Raw genomic sequence first — 19,522 nt, 5'->3', positions numbered from 1 at the left:
CTTGTGCCAGTATTTATTATTCAGTTTATTTGTTGTAAATTATCTGATTTCAACACCCCGAATTCCATATGGGGAAGTAAATACAATATTATAAGGATGTGAAAATAATTCAAGTTGTATTGGTGTAACACAAGTGCCAAAGATGGGAAGATGTCTCCCATCTCAAGGTTGGTGTAGAGTCTGCCCCTCACCGAGCATACTGGACCCCTGACTGAGCGTACTGCGAGGCGGTTTCATTGGACTCGAGTCACAGGCAGCAACAGCAACACTACAGCCAGTTTAAGACAAACACTGGTGCTGTAAACATGCGTGTCATCCACGAACCCCTCAAACACGGACCTAAATGCCGGGTAAGTTGAAAGATCCTCTGTAATACTGTTACAGCTGTGTTAAATTACTTTGATTATTTTTGTGGTGAAAACGGTGAATATTGTCCACAGTGAGTATGAGGATAAGTGCGCGGGCAGTCAGAAATATTACAGCTCTTGTGGGATATTTTACTAAAAAAAAAAATTACACGTGATTGTCAGATAAACTAACCTTGGCACGAGCAGGTATATCAGCATTTAACAAATGACATAAAACATCCAATGTAATAGCTTATACAGTGGAGTGTGGTAGTGGTTGTGAGAATGGTTGTGTGGTAGGATGCGGGCAGGCAGGCCAGGCAAGATTGTCGAGCGTGTGGAGTGGAAAATCCAGCAGGAGGGGCGCGGCCTGGGTACCACACACAGGAGACCTTTCCCACCCAGGCCATCCGGGGAAGTCCTGTGAGCGGAGGACCCAGGTGAGGTAGTTGTGGGAGTACTGTTAGAAGAGGAAAGTAGAAGGGTAGGTTGTGGAAGTTCCGATTGTAGAGGAATTCAGTGAGGGAGGTTTGTGACTGGGGAAGATGGGAATGTTAGTGTGTGTGTGTGTGGTTGGTCAGGGAGTGGAGAATGTTAGGGTGTGTGTGTGGTAGTGGAGAATGTTAGGGTGTGTGCGCGTGTGGTTGGTTGGTTGGTTGGTTAGGGAGTGGAGAATGTTAGGGTGTGTGTGTGTGGTTGGTCAGGGAGTGGAGAATGTTAGGGTGTGTGTGGTAGTGGAGAATGTTAGGGTGTGTGCGCGTGTGGTTGGTTGGTTGGTTAGGGAGTGGAGAATGTTAGGGTGTGTTCGTGTGGTTGGTTGGTTAGGGAGTGGAGAATGGCAGTGTTTGTGTGTGTGTGGCCAGGGAGTGGAGAATGGCAGGGTGGGTGTGTGTGTGTGTTTTCCGATGTTTTGAGAATTAAAACCTTTTAATACAACATTGTAAGTGCCTGAAAATGCGAGGTGAAATGTGTTCTCACTAACGGGAACACAAAATACAGTATATAATTATTATACTGGTAGTCAAATTAAAGGCAGTTCAACACTTATTAAATAACCACAATTATAAATTCAATATACAGTCCACCCCAAAAAATGCCTAAATGGAGACCAAACGTCGTCTGAATGTTATAATTACGGTACCGGATAACTAACTTGGGCACTGACTGTCCCCTATAGATCACAAGGTCTTGAGCATAAAGGTTAGGTGACGTGTGTGGAGGTTATTAAGACAGTCATACAATAGCACTAGCTTACTGAATTATACTATTGATCTTGGTGAAGAAAATTGACTGGAAATGTGATATATACTGCATTTTGCAGCTTTATAGGGATGTTGCTATGAAACACACTCACAGTCAATATTTAATTGTAATTTTCTCCTACTTAATAAGACGCGCCCTCCGAGCTCTATAACCTGTCTGGTAGTGATTCCAGGAAAGCATTTCTTGGGTTTTTCCCTACAGGTGGGCAGCTGTGGTGGCGGCGGGCCTCCCGGGATGTTTCATAGTTCATCCCTTACTTTGGTTCTCATATTTTTTCTTGTAGTGGTCTTGTGGGGTTCATTACATTACACCAGTGTTTTATCTCGGGTGCAGATTATTAGGTTCCTCCGTGGAATTGTGCTCAAAACCTCAAATGTCAAAACGTATCTAAAGGGTTCAACTTACACGACAACTCTAGAGAAAAACGACATTTTAAAGTTATTCTATATATTAATTACGTATTTTTACTGACCTCCAAAAATGACTACTTAAAAAAAATTTATGGATAAAAAGAACAAATTAATAATTTTTCTGTCAATGTTCAGTGGTTGACGTCTAGTGTATCAACTAACTCTCACTATATATTTAAACACATACACGTTGAAATACTTTATGGCCTCAAATTTGCTGCTTAGTCATTCTTCAGCTGTCGGCATGGATGTTAGGTTTGGGTTAAGACCATATTAGTTCTTTTAATGTTGTCAAGTTGTATCATAATATTTAATTCTCGTATAAATTTGTGTCGTATAAAACTGTTAAAATAAAGTCACGATGTGGTGCTATATAAATAACTTGTTGTTTAAGTCAATGATTGACGAGTAACGTATCTTCTGGTGACGTCATGCTCTAGAACAGCGGTTCTTAACCGGGGGGGGGGGAACCCAGAACAAAAATAAGGAATAGCTTTAACTGGTGTGTGTATGTCGTTTTGGATTTTCGCTCCCCACAGATACTTCAAAAAGTCGCAAATGGTAATTACGTCAATCAAAATGTAAAATTCCACTAAAAGTGACTGAATTAAGGTAGTAATAATGTAGGGGACTGGACGTCAAGTTGTTCGGATTCCGACGATGTTTGAATCTACGTAACTTTGTGAGGCCGCATTTTCTGCACTGGTTTGCTGTCAAGACCAAATACAGAAACAAGCTGAACGTTGAAGGGGACTTGTGCTGTGATCTCTCTTGCACGCGGCACGTATTCAGTATCTGGAAGCTCAGAAGCAGTGTCAAAAATCTCACTAAATGTGTTGCGTATTAACGAGTTGCTTATACAAACTTTTGAATAATTAAAGTTAATACAGTAGCGAATGAAAAACTAGTTTCTCAATTTTCCTATTTAATTCAAGAGGAAATTGTTTTAGAATTTTTAGATTTATAATTTTATCTGAAGGAAGGAGGGGAGCGTGGAGATGAGGACCAACTGCTATAGGGGGCGCGAACCGAAAAAAAGGCTAAGAACCACTGCTCTAGAAGTTAAGGGTGTTCCATTAAGGTTGCTTTTTGGTGTGTTTTATATTTCTAATTTATTTAAAGACCTTATCAGTTTTAGTAAAGTGACAATAATAAGACTTAGACATCAAGACTGAAGTTGATCTTTAACTTACACCAGAAAAAAATATAGTAAAATGGGGCGCAACATTATAGAGACGAGTAATTGTCACTCAACAGAATCTCCACCCCCCCTCAAAAAAAAAAAAAATAAATAAATAATTAAATAAATAAAAATATCGGAGCTGCCTTAATTTTATCCCCTGACTGGTGGTAAGTAAGGTAGTCACACTGGGACTAAGTTAAGGTATCTAGTTATATTCTCACTGCAATGTTGATAATATTTCTAGATATTGCTTTTGTGCAATATTCATCGTATGGATATTAGTGAGTCCAGACCCAAATTGGAGACTGAAATGGCAACATACTTTATTTTAGCTGCATATTCATCCCTATGAATACTAATTCTGACTGGGTGAGAGAACCAACCACGGTGGAGCAGTTATGCCCAGTTCGTCTGCCTCCTGTCAGACAGCAGATGATAAAGACTTTATGGTTTAGTTGCAGCTCTATATTGAGGTCGTTCAAAAATTATATTTGTTTTGTTACGGACTTGAGTTTTCCTGTACGTTAGCACAGGAAATATTGCATTTTGAATATCTGATAATTCTCCGAGATAAGAACCGCAGTGCTGGCCAATATATAATTACTACAATAATATAATTACTTAATACAGTAATATTGATAACTGACGTAAACCATAACAAACTAGTATTGAAAGTTTATGTACTGGATTCAATGTTTATTTCTATTTGTATTTTTGATGAAGTAATGATAGCCAGGACATAACTCGTTCCTTCCTTGCCTAGATACAGCCGAGCACAGACAGACACACCAAAGTAATGATAGCCAGGAGATAACTCGTTCCTTCCTTGTCTAGATACAGCCGAGCACAGACACACACACCAAAGTAATGATAGCCAGGAGATAACTCGTTCCTTCCTTGTCTAGATACAGCCGAGCACAGACACACACACCAAAGTAATGATAGCCAGGAGATAACTCGTCTCAGCTTAATGATAGCCAGGAGATAACTGTTCCTTCCTTGTCTAGATACAGCCGAGCACAGACACACACCACCAGGAGAGTAGATACAGATAATGATAGCCAGGAGATAACTCGTTCCTTCCTTGTCTAGATACAGCCGAGCACAGACACACACACCAAAGTAATGATAGCCAGGAGATAACTCGTTCCTTCCTTGTCTAGATACAGCCGAGCACAGACACACACTCACCAAAGTAATGATAGCCAGGAGATAACTCGTTCCTTCCTTGCCTAGATACAGCCCAGCACAGACACACACACACTCACACCACCACAGACACGCACACACTCACACCACCACAGACACACACACACTCACACCACCACAATAGCGACGATTACACAGGAGAAGGCTGTCTGCCGACCCGATTGTTATTACGTTTCCGCTTTTCACTTTGACTGGTTTTTGAGTTGGCATGATACTATATTTGGAGCTTTTGTAATGTATATTTGAGCCTTAAAACTAGTACTGCTGACCTTGAACCCCAAAGATGACTCCTACTAAACATACCAACACCAACTGTCATGTCTAACTCCTAAACTATGGAGTATTAACACTTTGGTCATGGAGTCATTTACCAGTACCGTATGTGTGTCAGGAATACACCCCCGGGATATGAAACGTATTTCCGTAACGCTCCACACTGGCCACACCTCCCATGTCTGACCGGTGGACGGAAAAAAGTCACATGACTTGTACACATTGACAACACTATATATATATATATATATATATATATATATATATATGACATTGCATGTAGGTTAGCTTAGTTTAGCTTCGGTTTTTCCTTGCCTTTTTATCTGACCTTTTTTTCCTGGATTCGTCTGACCACCTGTTAGTTACAGACCTTCCTCGATAGCAACATAACCGGTATGATAAATCGAATTTTCGCAGGATTATTGTACTTAATTAAGACCCGCCAGTGTTATCCTACATACTGTCTCCTGTGTACTTACCCACCTACTGCTTCGTGCGTACTTACCTACTTACTGTCTCTTGTGTACTTATTGCACATGGGTGATTATAATAACAGGGATGCACCCAAGAGGCAGGCGGAGGAGGGGGAGGCACCGGCCTGTACCTAATAGGTGAAAACAAAATTAAAGTCCAGTTGAATAATAATAACCTTTTAGAAATCTCAGGTAGAGCAAAGCATAAGCTGAATATTATTGTGAGGGAGGCGAGGATGGCGAATATTATTGTGAGGGAGGCGAGGATGGCGAATATTGTAAGGGAGGCGAGGATGGCGAATATTATGAGGGAGGCGAGGATGGCTAATATTATTGTAAGGGGTGTAACCGCCAATCAGACGATTAGAGGATTTATTGAAACTTGTAACGTTGGACTCAAACATTATAATTTGGTCAAACCTGTTGGATACAATTCCTTTTAGTATTTCACATAAAACATACATAGGCAATCACATAAATGTCTAATCCAATATATATTTACATAACAATCATAGCTCTGTAATCAGTCTAATCTTAACACTTATAATGAGTACTTAAGTTTCCATATTATTATGTCGTCACAATGATAAACGAAGCAAAGGACACAGTCTACCTGTGTACACAATAAGTACCAGTTAAACTTATGTGTTGAAAGTCTCAAGAGAAACCATGTTAGGTGTTGCCTCTGTGGTCTGAATAGCTACAGTGATACACACTGCCTCCTCACCAACCCTCTCTCGATGGGTGAGGGCTCCTGAGTCAGGCGATTATACACAAACAAGCTCCCTTACTACCACCCAACACCTCACCTCCTCTAGGTCTCTCATCTCAACCATCTCAACACTCTACACACTGTATACGGGCAGGCACACCCAATAAACATGACGTGAGTTACAGCCTAACATAACATTTGTTTATATGTCATCATAATTATGTACCGCTTGCGGTAACAAGGGAGGTGTAATGAGACGTTTTATTAATACAAGAGAGTAAAAGAGAGAAAGAATCTGGTAGCATGGCCGTGTTAGTTATTTACTGTCAATACACTTATCTTATCTTATACGTCTTCACACAGCTATTACGTTCTTAAGGACGACTTCTCAAACACCGCTTCGTTACAACTGTTTATTAATTACGACAATGACATGACACATTGATAACACCTTCTATCGAAGTAACTAGGACATTATATTTACGTTACTAGGACATCATATTACGTTACTAGACACTGATTCTCGGACACGAACATGAAATGAATACACTTCTCACGTAAGTAACTCATCCCATGGAAAACTGACAAAAACTCACGTGACCTGGGGGAGGCCTAGCAGGTGGTCCTGGGTTGTCTCTATGGGAGACTGCTTAGCTGGGCACCGGGAGGGAAGTCGGGGAAGGCAGTCTTGTGTGACTCTCCTCCTGTGAGTGGGACTGGGCTGTGGTGGACCTCCTCCTGTGATCCCTCTGTGTGTCTGTCTCTCCCCGACTCTGTCTCTGACTCCCTGAGAGAGGGCTACGAGTGGGACTGGGGACGTTGTTGCTGGCCCTTCTTGGTTACAAGACACTCTCGTGAGGGAGGGGTACGACGTCATTTATATTGGGAGACGAGCCGGCAGGTTGAGCTGATCGGGGGGGGGGGTCGGCGACGAAGTGTCTCCTTACATATGACCTCGCTAATGTAGGGTCAGGTCTGGACTTTTTCTGAGACTAAAGTTGTTGTATATATTGGAGGAATCTTCTGATGATTGCTTGCCTTTTAACATCGTTGGTGGGGCCGTGTGACATGAGAGGCTCTGGTTGATTTGTGGCCCCTTGACTTGGGCTGCGAGGGGTCCCTTTACATTAGACCTGGCTAATGTGAGGTCAGGTCTGGACCTTGTCTGAGATGTACTGTAGGTTATTATGTAAATTGGGGAAGGGTCGGCAGGTGGCTCCTTCTGACTGTGTGTCTCTTGCATATTTGTTGGGGCCGTGTGACATGGAAGGGATGCTGGTTGATTTGTGGGTCCTTGAGCGGCTGCGAGGGTTACCCTTACATTTGACCCTCCTAATGTCGGGTCAGGTCTGGACTGTTTCTGAGATGTAAGCTGTGGTCTGACAACCCATCACTACAGAGGCGAGGATGGCGAATATTATTAGAAGGGATGAAGTACTTGAAGGGGAAGAGAAGATGACAAAACGACCCGGCACAACCATCAAGATGTCACTTGAGGCGATGGTGGAGGAAGGCCGTGTTGACCTTGGATACTCGAGTCCTAATGATGCCGCCGCCACAACACAGTTTTTGCCCTCCACTATAACACTTCCTCCCCCTTGTAAAGCCCAGGAAATCGCTGTTTGTTTATAAATCAGTTAAGTCTCTTGGCTGAGAATAACCATTTCCAGTTTCGGACAAACCAGAGATACGACTCAAAGCACCCAGACCTACTTAAATACCTCCCGTTATACGCTCCTCCCATTCCTAGACCTCCATAAGATATCATGGTGTGAATGTGTGGAACAACATACCCCCACACATCCCTCCCTTCCTTTAAATCATCTCCTAAAATACATCTATTGTCTAAGTATTAAAACGTTTGTAACAATTAATTTTCTGCTTTTTTACTGTCAATAAAAACTATTATAACATAACGTGGATAGAAATGACTACCGCCAATGTACAGTAGTATTCAGGTGGCCACTATGAGTGCCTCCGCTCCCACTTGGCTCAGGCTTGTCAATATTGCTGTTGCTCACTTTGCAGTTGGATTTTTCTGGATGAGCAAACCGTTTCAATATTGATATGTGAAGCAAACGATAGTTTACGGTTCACACTTGGTAAAACCACAATACTGTGTTAAGCGGTTACTTCACAGTGGGACAGTTGTACTAAGCTCAAGCATAACTACTGTACTTCAGCCCCCGGCACCCATCAAACAACTGCCCCACTCTTCCCTAACTTTATATCGACAATAAAGTCAACTACAGTATGGTAAACTTAGTTTCTCAGGCCCTTCAGCTTTCAGTGCTCTGAGACAACAGAACCTCTTAGTCAGACTCCTCTAGGCTTGGGTCCAGCTCTTTTCTGCTTACGCTTGCGAACGGAAGAGCAAACGAATACAAACCTTGCAGGCTGGTCATTCGAGCTGCTTGACTGAACTGCTCAACTTCCTCGTATTCGACTCCCTCTTCTGTCACTAATCTCGACGCTTACCAATGAACCAGTGTCATAATTTCGAGCTGTTTAGATTTCGCTAGTTTAGTTGATATATGCAGTTTATGTTTCTTCATGTAGACTATGGACACTGTAAAGCAACAATTTCAAGACCAGTTTCGTAGTCTTTTGCAGACATAATGACAGCAAGTATAAAATTAATCTTTAACCATCCCCTGTCGTATTCAACGTCGATCTTCGTTAAGTTATTCACGCATCCAAACTATACATGTCGTAGACGTTGGTAACTGAAGCCCCACGAATATAACACCAACGGGCTGCTTCATCATGTCGTCTCGTAGGTGGACAGTATAGTGTTGTGCAGGTGACATAAACGGCCCCGTCATCATGTCGTCTCGTAGGTGGACAGTATAGTGTTGTGCAGGTGACATAAACGGCCCCGTCATCATGATCAAGTATACCACACGCCTCTTCCCTCCCTCCTACCCTCACACAAAACACTTGCACATTAACACCCCCGTTACCATTGGCTCTTCCATGGACATCCACCCCACCACCAACACTACTCTACTCTAGTAACACAATGTAAACCCTCTACAGCGCTCACTAACTTTTATCCCCCATCACTTGCACTCCCTTACCCTACAACCACCAAGAAACATGACCACCACCACCCCGTCACCTCACCTTCCCACCCACTCACACACAGCCGGGGGCGGGGTCTGACCATCGTAGAGATGAGTCAAGGGTAATGGCATTTGTACTATCGTGGGCGTCGGGGGCCGCCTCGCCCCTAGCACCTTAACCCCACTACTTTATCCACCACTTCCACCATTACCACCCTCTCTACCACCACCACCACTATTACACCGCTAAAACTATTACCACCACCAGCACCATACTATTAACACCACCTCCACACCACTAACACTATTACCTGCCTCCACGTCACACGCTCTAACACCACTACACACGTGTATTCCTTTCTCTACTACCAACTGTTAATGTTTGGTACAAGTTATGTTGAGTCTGTCTCATCAACAAACACACACACACACAGGAAACGAATCATCTCAGAGCTTATGGACTTGGTGCGTTTAAATTTAAGAACATGTAATGTAAAAAAACCCATCCTACTTCCTTGACTCGCTTCCCCCGCTTGGTCTTTTTCTCGTTATAGACAGGTTGCCAGATACCGAAAAGCCCCCGTCTATTTAACTGCTGCCATGATTTTTAGTTAGTTGGCATCTATATCTTTCAAAACCATCTGATACACGCAATATCTGGTTCCCTCGTCCACTACCCCACATAAAGAACAACTGTCACCTCCATTATCACGCTACACACCACCACCACTATTATAAACTTCCCACCACCACATATGAAACAAACCACTATCACCACCCTTATGACGCTACCCACCACCACCTACACCACATAAACAATCACTATCACCACCATTATCACGCTACCCACCACCACCTGTACCACATAAACAATCACCTATCACCACCATTATCACGCTACCCACCACCACCACCTGTACCACATAAACAATCACTTATCACCACCATTATCACGCTAACCACCACCACCACCTGTACCACATAAACAATCACTTATCACCACCATTATCACGCTACCCACCACCACCACCTTAAACAATCACTTATCACCACCATTATCACGCTACCCACCACCACCACCACCACCTGTACCACATAAACAATCACTTATCACCACCATTATCACGCTAACCACCACCACCACCTGTACCACATAAACAATCACTTATCACCACCATTATCACGCTACCCACCACCACCACTACCTGTACCACATAAACAATCACTTATCACCACCATTATCACGCTACCCACCACCACCACTACCTGTACCACATAAACAATCACTTATCACCACCATTATCACGCTACCCACCACCACCTGTACCACATAAACAATCACTATCACCACCCTTATGACGCTACCCACCACCACCTACACCACATTAACAATCACTGTCACCACCCTTATGACGCTACCCACCACCACCTACACCACATAAATAATCAGTCACCACCATTATCACGCTACCCACCATGACACATCCAGTAATCACATCTCTGTCCTGCGTGGCAGTGAGAAGTGATACCACCCTCAGTGTCAAGACCTGACTGAATTACTCAGAATAGGCAAACTGTACTACAAGCTCTGCCAATAAATTTGTTAAACTAAAAATCACCAACAGATACAAAAATAAATAAAAAAACGTAAAGTGGGTTAATCTCCTTATCTTACTGCCCAGTACTCGCCAACAGTGCGTAACGAGACGGGACTGATCGCCCAAGCGATGAAAATTATAAAAGTAAAGTACAGTGTAGGTAAAATTTTTGTAGATTACAGTGGTTCGCCTGACTTGGGAGGGGGGAGGGTGCTTAGGAAGGGTACATTAGGTTAGGTAAGACTCGGTTAGGTTAGGAAAGACTCGGTTAGGTTAGGCAAGACTCGGTTAGGTTAGGTAAGACTTGGTAAGTTTAGTCTAGATACTATTAGGTTATTGTAGGTTAGTGCAAGATTGTTAGGTTAGGTTAAGCTAGGTTAGGTTACATTACGTTGTCAACTGAGGGGGCGATTTTTCCTTGATCCTTTACTGTAAAGTTATAAACGTCTGTGATACTTATTGTGTGGGCGGTGTGAGAGACGAAAGTCACTGAGTTGGATGTGTTGTTCTTGCTTAATTAAAGGCTGGAGGTGTTCTATGTTTGTGGGCCTTACACACCATGAGCCAAAACTTTGCACGGTTGTCGGGAAGAAGTTGTTTGAGCGTCTCTCTTTCTCTCTCTCTCTTTCTCTCTCTTTCTCTTTCCGGAGGAGGAGTAGGTGGTGAGTTAAACGGTGGTATTTCCTGATGATTTAGATGCAACATTCTTTAGTCAGGGTGATTGTGTTGCCGAGTTGGTGACATTCGCCCTCAGTGTTGTAAGACCTTACTTAAACAACTATTGTCATTTAGGCTAAATTTGGGTTCAATCTTGTGGGTGAGGTTCATGAACTAAAGGCCGTGCGCTCTCTCACTCTCTCATTTTGTCTGTCTCAATTTCCGTTACTCAGTCCTATTCTGCTTCCCTGTCGATCTATCAAAGTATGTCTCATTTTCTTTTTCTGTTTATCATAATTATCTCCCTTTCATTTTTTCCGTCAGTATTCATCTAAATCTTGCTTATCATCATCTCATTCATTCTCCTCTTATTTATTTATTTCTCTATCGGCATACCCCATTTTCTCTCTCCATTTTAGTCTATCTCACTTATCACTATTCTTTTTATCCTTGTCTCCGTGTGGCGGTAACCTTCAATTAATTATTTTTTTAGATTTCTCTGCCTCGAGTGTGTAGTCATGGTTCTGTATGTTTATATTTTTATACCAATTTATGTCTTCGTATGTCTCATTCGTCTCATCATGCGTAGACTTCACACCCCCTGAGACATACAACCGAGATCCATCAATTTGTGTATGAACGTTATGATACATGTAAGTAAAATGTCTGGTTTCCTTCACGTCACGTTTCCCTAATACACAAGCCTCAGGTGTGTGTATCATTATGCTCTCCAAAAAATGCGAATGCAACTTTCCCCAGGATGAAAGCTGGTGCTGGTGAAAGTACACGCATTGTATGACATCATATGTTTATGGTGTTTGGGTGTGAATGTCTGCGTCACGTGATAATCATTCTATTATTCTCGAGGCGGTTTTTTCCATGTGTTGTGCTGGAGCTAATGAAGAATTGAATCCCATCCCCTGGGTGTTATACAAGTACCATACTTCTCGAATAACCCGACACTTTTTTATACTTTGAAGATTTGCATTAATTGTCAAGGTTAAATAAATATATAATAAATACTTTCTCACGGTATATTTGAACTTGAGAATCACCCAGGTAAGGTTTTGTTGTGATGTGATGTGATGTGATGTGATTTCCTGTCTGGTTGTGTAATTTTTGTAAGTGTTTGACAATGGACTTTGAAGTGTTCGGTTAGTGCGGCTTCTCTCTTAGCCTCATATGTCTGTCTCTATACGTGCATTTGTCGTAATGACATTTCTTGCTTTTGCTTAATGACGGTGGTGGTGAAAGCTGGTAGGTGGAACACGTGTGTATGAGTGTGTCTACGTGTGTGTGAGCTTTCTATATTGAACTCTACTTGGGACTTTTTCTCTTAGCTTACAGACTGTTGTTCGCAGGTTTCAAAGATTGATACTCGAATATTTTCTCCTTTGAGGATAGGAGTCTCGTTGAAATTCTATGGTAGTGTTGGAGCTCACCTTCGTCACATCTCTAGTTTGGAAAATAAAAATCCTTGTGTGCCCATAATTTCTGGTTCCCAAAAATCTGTGACATAAACCACACTCACCCTCTGTGGTTCTCATAATCTGCTGTACACTTTCTCTTGTTCACACACATTTTGTTGGCGTTCACACAATCTCTCCATTGCCTTCACGTCTAAACACCATATGTTATAATTATGTTCAGTCAGTGGCTCTGCCTCTATTTTATCTGTCACTACCACCTTGGCCGAGACCACCTGGGGCGCCTGTGTGTGTGTGGTGATAATAGTGAAAACACCAATGAGACACTCCAGTAAAAGTCGTGTATAACTTGGTACCGTCACACTACACTACTACAAGACGAGTAATGTTGTTAATAATAATGGTGGTGAAGACAACAATGAGACACGTCAGTAAACTCGTGTATAACTTGGCACCGTCTCACTACAGGACGGGTTTACTAGAGGGCGAGGAGACGAGACAAACATCAAGACAACGACAAGAATGTGTGCGTAAGAGCTCGCATGAGACTCAGAGGAGTTTGATCACTAGGATTTTCTGTTGGTACTATTCATCCACAAGTACAGTATGTCCCCTTGAACTTTTCCGGTGTGCAGTAGCCCCCCCTCCCTCAGTGAGAGCCACTAAGTTGATCCTTTCGCCGTTATTTGTCTACGCCCTACCTTGGCGTTATATTTCCCTCACCCTTACCACAGGGAGGATCTAAATTGCTTATTACTATGCATAGAATGCAGAGAAAAATAAAGTTCTGAATTGGAAACAAAAGAGCCAACTATAAGCTGAATAACGTAGAGATAGAAAAATCCGATTGAGAAAGATTTATGTGGTGATGATAAGTAAGGACCTGAAACTTCGAGCAATGTGTTTTGTGTACTGTACGTGACAAGACCAAGTAGTATTATGGTTCATATCTACGTCGTTTGATGGTGTTAGTAGCACATTTGCATTATACGAATAATTTTTGGTTCTTCGTATAGCATTCAGAGTTGTATGACAAAATTACAGTAATCCCCGGCATTAATAACTTTCCGTATTGAGGCAGATTGAGAAACCGTATTATAATCTTTTTGAGATGTAGAGTGAGGGGCGATATGATTGTAGTGTACTATACATGTGGAAGATAGGGCTAAATATAGGTGACGTGATAAGGTACAGTCTCACCCAAAAGTTCGTTAACTCTCCCAGCCAGCTATTGCTGCACTGCCTGCTTCAGATGTTTGAAACTGTCTCAGTACCAACCAGAACATGAAACCGATACTAATGAATCTAAAGGTTCGAAGTAACAGACTCAAGTTCATACATCTGAAGTGGGCAGTGCAGCAATAGCTGGCTGGGAGAGTTAGCGAACTTTTGGGCGAGACTGTATCTTACTTAAAACTATCAAATCAGGAACGAACACGTTGCAATGGTTATACATTAGAAGAATAAAGATTTATGGAGGAAAGGGGGTAAACATTGGTTCGGAAATAGTTTTGGATGAGTGGAACATGTTACCAAACACCATCAGTACTAGAACTTGGGAAATTTTAAATACGTATACGTTGTACGGATACAGCACAGTAGTATAGGAGTGATAAAGGTTAGGTGTTAACAGGAGCTGCCTTGCAATAGCCAATAGGAGGCCTATAGTAGTTTTCTTAATTTATATGATTGTTTTATGTTCGAATGATAAAATCTGAAGTGTCAGTCTTGGCTTGAAGTGTTCCGCGAACACACACACACGCGTTGGTTATTTTATGTAATGATAAGTGTAGGCTGGTGTTATGAAAAAGGCAGTTTAGGATGCTTTTGTATACCTTTCAGAGGATCGTGTTTGCAGGTTTTCTTCGTCACAATAACCAAGAAACTGTCTTCTTATCGTGCTGGACGTCCTCTGAGGCGATCCTATATGCATCTGCCAGGACGTTCTGTGTTTATCATATGTGTTTTCGTTCCGCAGGTGCAGCTCCATGTTCACCTGGACGGCTGTATCCGCCATGAGACCATCTGGGAAGTCATGAGGTAAGGCTGAAGACTCGCTGAGCGGCTGAGGAAAATGCTGAGGGTCATAATTGTAGGACAAGGCTGAAAGGCGGCAGAAGAGTATTGTTATTTTTTGTGTGAGTTATATCTAGTGAAGACTACTTTCAGAAAGATAATTAGTCAGGGAAGGGAAATTATTAATCAGAGAAAAAAGTTTTGGAAAGCAGAAACAATCAGTTCTACAGTATGCGAATTGCGCCTGTCTGTGATGTGTTTGTGTCGACTTGATTTTGTTTGTTGCCATTTGGGATTTGATTTAGATTGGTTCGTTCACATGCATGCTGTGCTTGCATGAGAGAACTTACTGATTGAACGTTATTGTTTGCACGCACAAGGGATGAAAATACTTACGTCAACACATTATGTACCTGAAGATAAATGATGCCAAAATAGGCGAGGTTCCCCGCTTGCCAGGCAGACATAAGCATCCTGCTCCTGCCAAGTGGACCTGTTACTTATGAAGCGGTGACAGATGGGTCTATACTGGCAGGCTGGGCAGTCACCTGATGGCGGTAGGAACTGGCTGACAGTGAGGCAAGTAGACAGGGAGGGAGGGAGACAAGCAACCAGACGGGCTAACAGGAAGGCAGACAGACTAACAGAAATACAAGTGATCAAGCTGGCTTACGGAGGCAAGCAGTCAGGCTAGCTGGCAGGTAGAATCATACTGGCTTACAGGGAGATGGACAGTTGGACTGGCTGACAGGAAAATGGACAATCGGACTGGCTGACAGGGAGATGGACACTCAGACTAGCTGACAGGGAGGTGGACAGTCAGACAAGCTGACAGGGAGGTGCAGTCAGACTGAGTGACGAGTAGGTAGGCATGCAGTCAGACTGGTTTCCAGGGAGATAGGCTCTCAAGTTGGCTGACATGGAGATGGACAGTTTGGTTGACTGTGAGAGGTGGGCAGTCTGGTTGCCTTATGGAATGGGACAGTAAGACTGGCTAACAGGGAGGCCGACAGTCAACCTGGCTAACAGTGAGGTGGACAGTCAGATTGACTGACAGGGAGGGGGAACAATCCGGTTACCTGGCAGGGAGGGGGACAGCCAGTCAGACTGGCTGATGAAAGTACTGCAAGTAGACAGTCTGGCTGATGAAAGTACTGCAAGTAGACAGTCTGGCTGATGAAAGTACTGCAAGTAGACAGTCTGGCTGATGAAAGTACTGCAAGTAGACAGTCAGACTGGCTGATGAAAGTACTACTAGTAGACAGTCAGATTGGCTGATGAAAGCACTACTAGTAGAAAGTCGGACAGGGAAGTAGACAGTCGGGCATGCTGACAGGGAAGTAGACAGTCGGGCATGCTGACAGGGAAGTAGACAGTCGGGCATGCTGATGGAAGTAGACAGTCGGGCATGCTGATGGAAGTAGACTGTCGGGCATGCTGACAAGTAGACAGTCGGGCATGCTCAAAGGGAAGTAGACAGTCGGGCATGCTGATGGAAGTAGACAGTCGGGCTGATGGAAGTAGACTGTCGGCATGCTCAAAGGAAGTAGACAGTCGGGCATACTGACAGGGAAGTAGACAGTCGGGCATGCTGATGGAAGTAGACTGTCGGGCATGCTGACAGGGAAGTAGACAGTCGGGCATGCTCAAAGGGAAGTAGACAGTCGGGCATGCTGACAGGGAAGGAGACAGTCGGGCATGCTGACAGGGAAGGAGACAGTCGGGCATGCTGACAGGGAAGGAGACAGTCGGGCATGCTGACAGGGAAGTAGACAGTCAGTCAGGCAGGCATACTGGCAGGGAAATAGACACAGTCAGTCATGCTGGCAGGGAAGTAGACAGTGAGTCAGTCAAGCATGCTGGCAGGGAAGTAGACAGTCAGTCAGGCATGCTGACTGGGAAGTAGACAGTCAGGCATACTGACAGGTGACTGTTGCCTTTAATAACTCTTTTAAAGGTACTGGTTGCAACTAGGAGGGATGACTGATCAATAAAATAGTTCAAGCCATCAGTAATAAGTATGGATTTTTGGATTACATTGGGCTTCACTCCATAGACTTGAGAAGATTACACTGTATAGTATACAGTACAGTACAGGGTATACTATACACAAGTAACCGAGTCTAGACTCTTTCATAAACTGGGATTTGCAAGAGCAATGCTCTTATAAGATTCAAAATATTGAATTGCACTGTTTTTCTTGCAGAAGAAAGGGCCTGAAGCTCCCTGGCAGTGGTTCACTTGCAGACCTCAAGTTGGCTCTGCAGGTGCAGGAACCTGAAGATCTTTTATTCTTTCTGAGTGGCTTTAAAATTTTTTTGCCTGCCATTAAGTAAGTTGGTAACTTTTATTGTATTTTTTAAAGCATTTCACTGTTCTTGTATGTGCTAAGCCATTATCATTATTGATATGATTGTTTTGTTAATAATTGTATATTATTTTTTGGTAGACCAATATTGAAAATAACTTTTAAAGATTTATAATTCTTGGACTGCTACAGGTACCGTACAATAATTCCAATAAAATAAAGCTATTTTTGTTTCTCGCAATGGTAACTTTTTGCTTTCTCAATAATATGGTTAAAAATTTACAGTATTCTTTCAAACAGATTGAGGATAAATGTTTTATTGATATTGAATATGACACATTATTTTCATGAAGAAGTTTCATTTAAAAAAAAATTTTTCTGCAGAGGAGATCTTGCCGTCATAGAAAGAATAGCTCATGAATTTGTCGAAGATCAGGCTAAGGAATATGTTGCCTACTGTGAGGCTCGATTTTGTCCCCATTTGCTTCTCCCAAATGATACAACTCAATTCAGTGTGGTAAAATGCTTGAAGGGGAAGTCTCGTGTAAATGGTACTACTGATACAACAACTGAAGGTAATTATAATTATGTTGGAATGATCTGAGAATGGAAAAGATTTAACTGTGTTGCTTCAAAGGTTTATTGCATTACTAAATTATTTTATCTTTTTAATTTGTGTTTGTTTCAGATGCCTTGAGGTCTCTCTAGAAGGATGGCCTTCACAGAAGTGCCTCCAGGGACCTATTATAAACAATCTGTCTCACTTCAAAAAGCTGGTTTTCCGGCTTCTTGTGGTGTAGATTAATACCCGTATAGTCTTTTCTCTTCTATTTTTAATTTCCTTTTACTCTCATATTTTTTCTCTCCCAGGCCCCGTTCTGGGTCGATGACCTGTGCCCAGGTGGGCTATTCCCTGTAAAAAAAGAAAAGAAAAAAAGGTGTTCATGTGAAAAATGGATAATTAGTTTCCTTTAAAATTAGAACTGCAGCAAAAATGTGTTGAATGTACTTTTTATTTAACATATGCAGTGATATTTTATTTATTTTGGTATATTAGGGGTGGATCCAGGAATATCAAAAGGGGGTCCAAGAAGTTGTGGGTGGGGGAACATGGCGAGCATTTTGAAACTATGTGCACTTGATATTAGGAGATATTCTGTGGTCAATAGTAATTACTTTTTACTATACGTACAAAAATACCTGAGTACAACAATGCATCAAAGAAATAATATTGAAATTCTCTGGTGGAAGGTGGGGGGGTTCCGGGCCCACAGGACCCCTTGGATCTGCTCTTGTATATAAGAAGTAAAACAAAAGTTCAACTGAGTTTAAGTCCTGAAGCAAAAATTAACATAGCCTACTGATAGGTTTAAGGTAACTGAATGATGAATCAGGGTGGAAAATTGAACCTGCTAGTAACCCTGAGATAAATATATCCAGTTTTTGAGAATCTCGTGTTTTTTTTAGATCTGGTATTGATGGTCTGTACCTGTACTCTATTCCTAGACTAAGTATCTACCCTGACATTTAGGATCTCTACAATATACTGTACATGGCAGCTATTGCTTTTATCCACTTTGCCAATGATCAGTTTGTTGGCCGCTTGGGCGGTCGATCACGTCTCTGATATGCACTGTTGGCAAGTACGATACTGGGCATGCACTGGATCCTGAATATATTTGAACCTGCTCCAGTGTTGGTTAAGTCTGGTCTTGAAAGATCTCACACTTGGTGCCATCACAACACCCTCTGGCAGGTTGTCCCAAGAGCTCACAATTTTTACTCCGAAAAAGTTTGCCCTCACAGTTTTCTGGACCTATGGCTTCCTCAACCTTGAGCTGTGACCCATTGTGGGGTGGGTGCCAGCTCCAGGCATGGACACTCATTTGAGTAGTGCTCTCTGAGATGTTTATACACTTCAATTAGGTCCTCTCTTGCCCGTCTGTAGCATAAACTAGGCAGTTGCAGACGCTCTAATCTCTCTAGATAGCCGAAGTGCAGGCACCAGTCTGGTGGCCCTTCATTGGACATTTCCAATAAAGTGACAGTCCCTAGCATATCTTGGGGACCAGACAAGGTGACAGTACTCGAGGTGGAGAAGCACCTTACTCTTGAAGATTGTTATGAGGGACGGACAGTCTAGATATCTGAATGACCTTCATATAAAACCTGCTAGTTTAGTTGCTCGATTCACCTTCTTCTCACAATGGCCCGAGAACTTCAGTTCATTGTCAACATACACACCCAGGTCCTTTTCGCATCCAGTCTCTATTAATGCAGTTTCTTCATCCCGTTGGGACATATGATACCCCTCCTTGCCGTTGGTACCACCCAGGTGCATGATCTTAACACTTTAGGACATTGAATCTTTGCAGTTATTATACAAGAAAGCGTCAATGCTAATACAATATGTACACCTTTCTTGCATTTCCAATAAAGGAAGGATCTAGTTATGAAGAGTGTATGATTAAGAGGTGAAACAGATAGTATTAGAAAGAGGAAAATTTAAAAGTAGAGGGAAGGAGGGGGTTAAAGTGGCATTGTATGAGATGATGATGGACATCCAGCAAGCATAGTGTTG

At 42.5% G+C, this 19,522-nt stretch overlaps 1 protein-coding gene across 3 annotated transcripts in view; it reads left to right on the top strand.

Moving 5' to 3' along the window:
- Positions 1–203: 203 nt before the first annotated feature.
- Positions 204–19,522, top strand: part of LOC121871056 (adenosine deaminase-like) — a 40,389-nt gene continuing 21,070 nt past the window's right edge. For all 3 annotated transcript variants that reach the window (XR_006089822.1, XM_042373156.1, XM_042373157.1), the window contains exons 1-4: positions 204–350; positions 14,596–14,657; positions 16,840–16,965; positions 17,326–17,516. Coding sequence is in view for 2 of the 3 variants with exons in the window: in XM_042373156.1 (XP_042229090.1) it covers positions 306–350; positions 14,596–14,657; positions 16,840–16,965; positions 17,326–17,516 (424 nt within the window). In the remaining variant the exon portion in view is untranslated. The remainder of the gene's footprint in view (positions 351–14,595; positions 14,658–16,839; positions 16,966–17,325; positions 17,517–19,522) is intronic.

The sequence above is a fragment of the Homarus americanus genome, unplaced genomic scaffold, assembly GCF_018991925.1.
Source record: "Homarus americanus isolate GMGI-L3 unplaced genomic scaffold, GMGI_Hamer_2.0 scaffold52512, whole genome shotgun sequence".
NCBI classification, from domain to species: domain Eukaryota; kingdom Metazoa; phylum Arthropoda; class Malacostraca; order Decapoda; family Nephropidae; genus Homarus; species Homarus americanus.
This window is presented reverse-complemented; position numbering and strand designations above follow the sequence as displayed.